Source organism: Urtica dioica, chromosome 4 (assembly GCF_054948205.1).
Source record: "Urtica dioica subsp. dioica isolate 48M chromosome 4, U.dioica_male_clone48M_v1_H2, whole genome shotgun sequence".
NCBI classification, from domain to species: Eukaryota; Viridiplantae; Streptophyta; class Magnoliopsida; order Rosales; family Urticaceae; genus Urtica; species Urtica dioica.
The window spans coordinates 48659759-48662705 of NC_142759.1; the positions used below are offsets into that span (position 1 = coordinate 48659759).

At 37.2% G+C, this 2947-nt stretch overlaps 1 protein-coding gene across 1 annotated transcript; it reads left to right on the plus strand.

The window, feature by feature from the left end:
* The first annotated feature begins 1592 nt into the window (after window positions 1–1592).
* On the plus strand, window positions 1593–2649 carry LOC149401777 (putative xyloglucan endotransglucosylase/hydrolase protein 27). Its single transcript, XM_089610736.1, has one exon. It carries the CDS (start codon window positions 1618–1620, stop codon window positions 2446–2448), a length of 831 nt encoding a protein of 276 aa, XP_089466862.1. The 5' UTR covers window positions 1593–1617; the 3' UTR covers window positions 2449–2649.
* Window positions 2650–2947: the final 298 nt, after the last annotated feature.

Here is a 2947-nt window from a genome sequence, read left to right on the forward strand (position 1 = left end):
GTGCATCTCTACATCCACCAGCCAGGGCATGTAGTTGTGTCTCATGATATCTAATGGGCTGAATTCAAGCTTCAGAAGGTTTTCCATGATGATAACTATTGTGAAATATAAAAGTTTCTTAGATTAATTATTAATGACATACATGCCTACAAAGATTGTAAGGAATATAAAGTAATTCATGAATCCTATTAGTTAATTACAAATCTTGTTTATAATGAGCAAACCATATTTTCATAACAACTCGAAGGTAATTATTTTATCCTTCTTTTAATCAATTTTTTTTTATCTAAAATATTAATTCATCCATTTTAATTGTAAACAAATTTGATATCTATTCTTTTCTCGTTGAATACCATTCATTTTTTAACTGATTGATAACAATCTTTTCACATAGTAGCTGTTCTGCCTTCGGTTGGATTAATATATATATTTTTTCCATGATTGTGTCGATGACAGTTTGAAGGTTGGTTGGAGCGTCCTCTCTTGTTGCCGAAGTTGATACTATGATTAGTCAAAAGTTTCAGATTCCCTAGCAAATAATTTATTACTCTCTCACAGACGTTTGCAAATTGTTGACTTGGTTTTTACCTGAATCAACAATCTCGAACTTTATCTAAATAAAATTTGATTTATTAGAAAGAAAATGGGTTAAATTATTGTCTTTTAGATTTTGAACTTTATATTGAGTAAATAAGAATACGAAGCTTAAAAAAATAAGAAGGAATATGAGTCTGAGAGAATTGCTATTGATTTCATAATATAGGTACAAATCTTGATCAAATGTGCTAGGCACTTATTTATGTTAAACATTGTTTAAATAATAAATTCAGGAAATGACATTCATATCTACATTGATTTCCATACGTGTAACATTCTTTCATCCCTTCTTTCATTGATTGCTCGTTTGCTCTGCGAGCTCGATGTTGCATACTGCGTCGTCATCGATCTCTTATCGATCTAATCATATTTTCATGTGTCCATCAAACTGATGCTTGAAATGGACTAGGCTTGTCTTATTCTTTCGTAAATATTTTTTTTGGGCATTCTAAAATGGGCCCGAAACAAATAGATTTTCTTGTGAACGAAGCCTATTACCAACAAGAAATGACTAACATTTTCGGTAGGCTTCCTTCCCGAATAACGATGATTTCAATAAAATATAAAAAATGTTGTAAATTTAAATATTTAGGATGCTAAATAAAACTTATAATATACAATTTTCAGTATACAAAAATCAAACTTGATAATAATGACATAATATATAAAACGATTAAAGGAAGGTAGAATAAACAGAAAAAGAGATTACACACATTAATTTCGCGATCACTTTAAAATACACACTCGTGTAATTTCCACCCCCGAGTTGATGTGTTCATATAGGCCCTAAGTTCTGAAAGCCCAAAAGTCTTAATATGCCTTAAGTCCAGACTCTAAACAAAGGAAATAGGATCAAAGCAAAAAAAATGTGTAAAAAGCCGACAAAAGATAAAGATAGACAAGCTGACAAACACACGGCGTTTAAAAATGAAATGAGATGAACTGAAACAAGGACGTCCTTTTATATTACATAAAAAAAAAAAAAAAATATTACCCCGACTCTGGTATATATCCAATAAAATGAGAAGGAGTGACACGCCACCACGTGTTGGCGTTGAAAATAATAGATCCTACAATTCTCAACGCGTTTGTTATTTTTATATACCACTCACAATTATCATATACTTCGTCACAAAACATTTCACCCAAATTCATATCCCTCTTTCCCCGACTCCACCCAAATTCCAAACCCTAACTCAACCACCTTCTCCGATCCCGGCTATGTCTGATCACCATAACCTCCACGAGACACAGCTCCTGAGGGAAATCGCAGTGGACTACACTCCCGAAGCGTGCTCTCACTGCCCGGAGACGAACAAGATCGAGCTCACCTACGACCACCGCGGCGGAGCTCGGTGGCGATCCAAGACCAGGTTTCTCCACGGCGTTTTCCGATCTCGAATCCGGTGCCCTACCGGCGACACCTCGGGGCTGAATTTCAATCTGTACCTGTCCTCTCTCGAAGGCGATTCGAGTCAGGACGAGATCGATTTCGAGTTCCTCGGGCGCGATCGGAGCGTGGTGCAGACGAATTTCTTCGCCGGAGGGTCGGGCGGGCGCGAGATGGTCCACGATCTAGGGTTCGACTGCTCGGAGGAGTCTCACGAGTACGCCGTGTCGTGGGGTCGGGATTTGATAGAGTGGTTTGTGGACGGTAAGGTATTGAGGAGAGAGGAGAGGAAGGAGGGCCAGGGGTTTGTGGACCGTCCGATGTATCTGTACGCCAGCATTTGGGATGCCAGTGAAATCGACGGTGGTCGTTGGACTGGGAACTACACTGGCTCCCACGCGCCGTACGTCTGTCTCTATGAGGACGTTCATGTTCCCCTTCACACGGCGGTCCAAGATTGAAGAAAACGCAACGCTGTAATGCCCTTCATCATATTATTATAATGAAGTGTCTTGTCTTGTCTCAAGTTTTATATGTTTATTTTATATATCTCCACGTCATGTATTGTTGCTTATTTACTGCTGTTAATAGCGAGTTTGCTTCACAAACTGAGTGGGAAAACGAATGGTGTGGATTTGGATTGTTTTGATTTTTGGTGGGTCGGTCACAAAATCATTTTTTCTCTTTGATTTTGTATACAAGTACAACCACTATATGTCATTTTGCTTAATAAGAATTATTGACGTCGTTTTCAAGCTTCAACGATCACAAAAAAATGAAGGAGAAACGTATTAATGTCATTTTATATTTAGAGAGTAGATCTCATAAAATCGTCGTATAAAAATTAGAATAAACTCAAGACAGTAAAGAAAACTTGATTGAATAAGGAACAAGAACGATTATATTAATGATGCGATCTCAATTACAAATGTCGAACTCAACAATCACAAAGATGGATTG

What these genes read in the sequence shown, in the direction of transcription:
- LOC149401777 (XM_089610736.1), top strand. Translation starts at nt 1,618, where the DNA reads ATGAGAAGGAGTGACACGCCACCACGTGTTGGCGTTGAAAATAATAGA.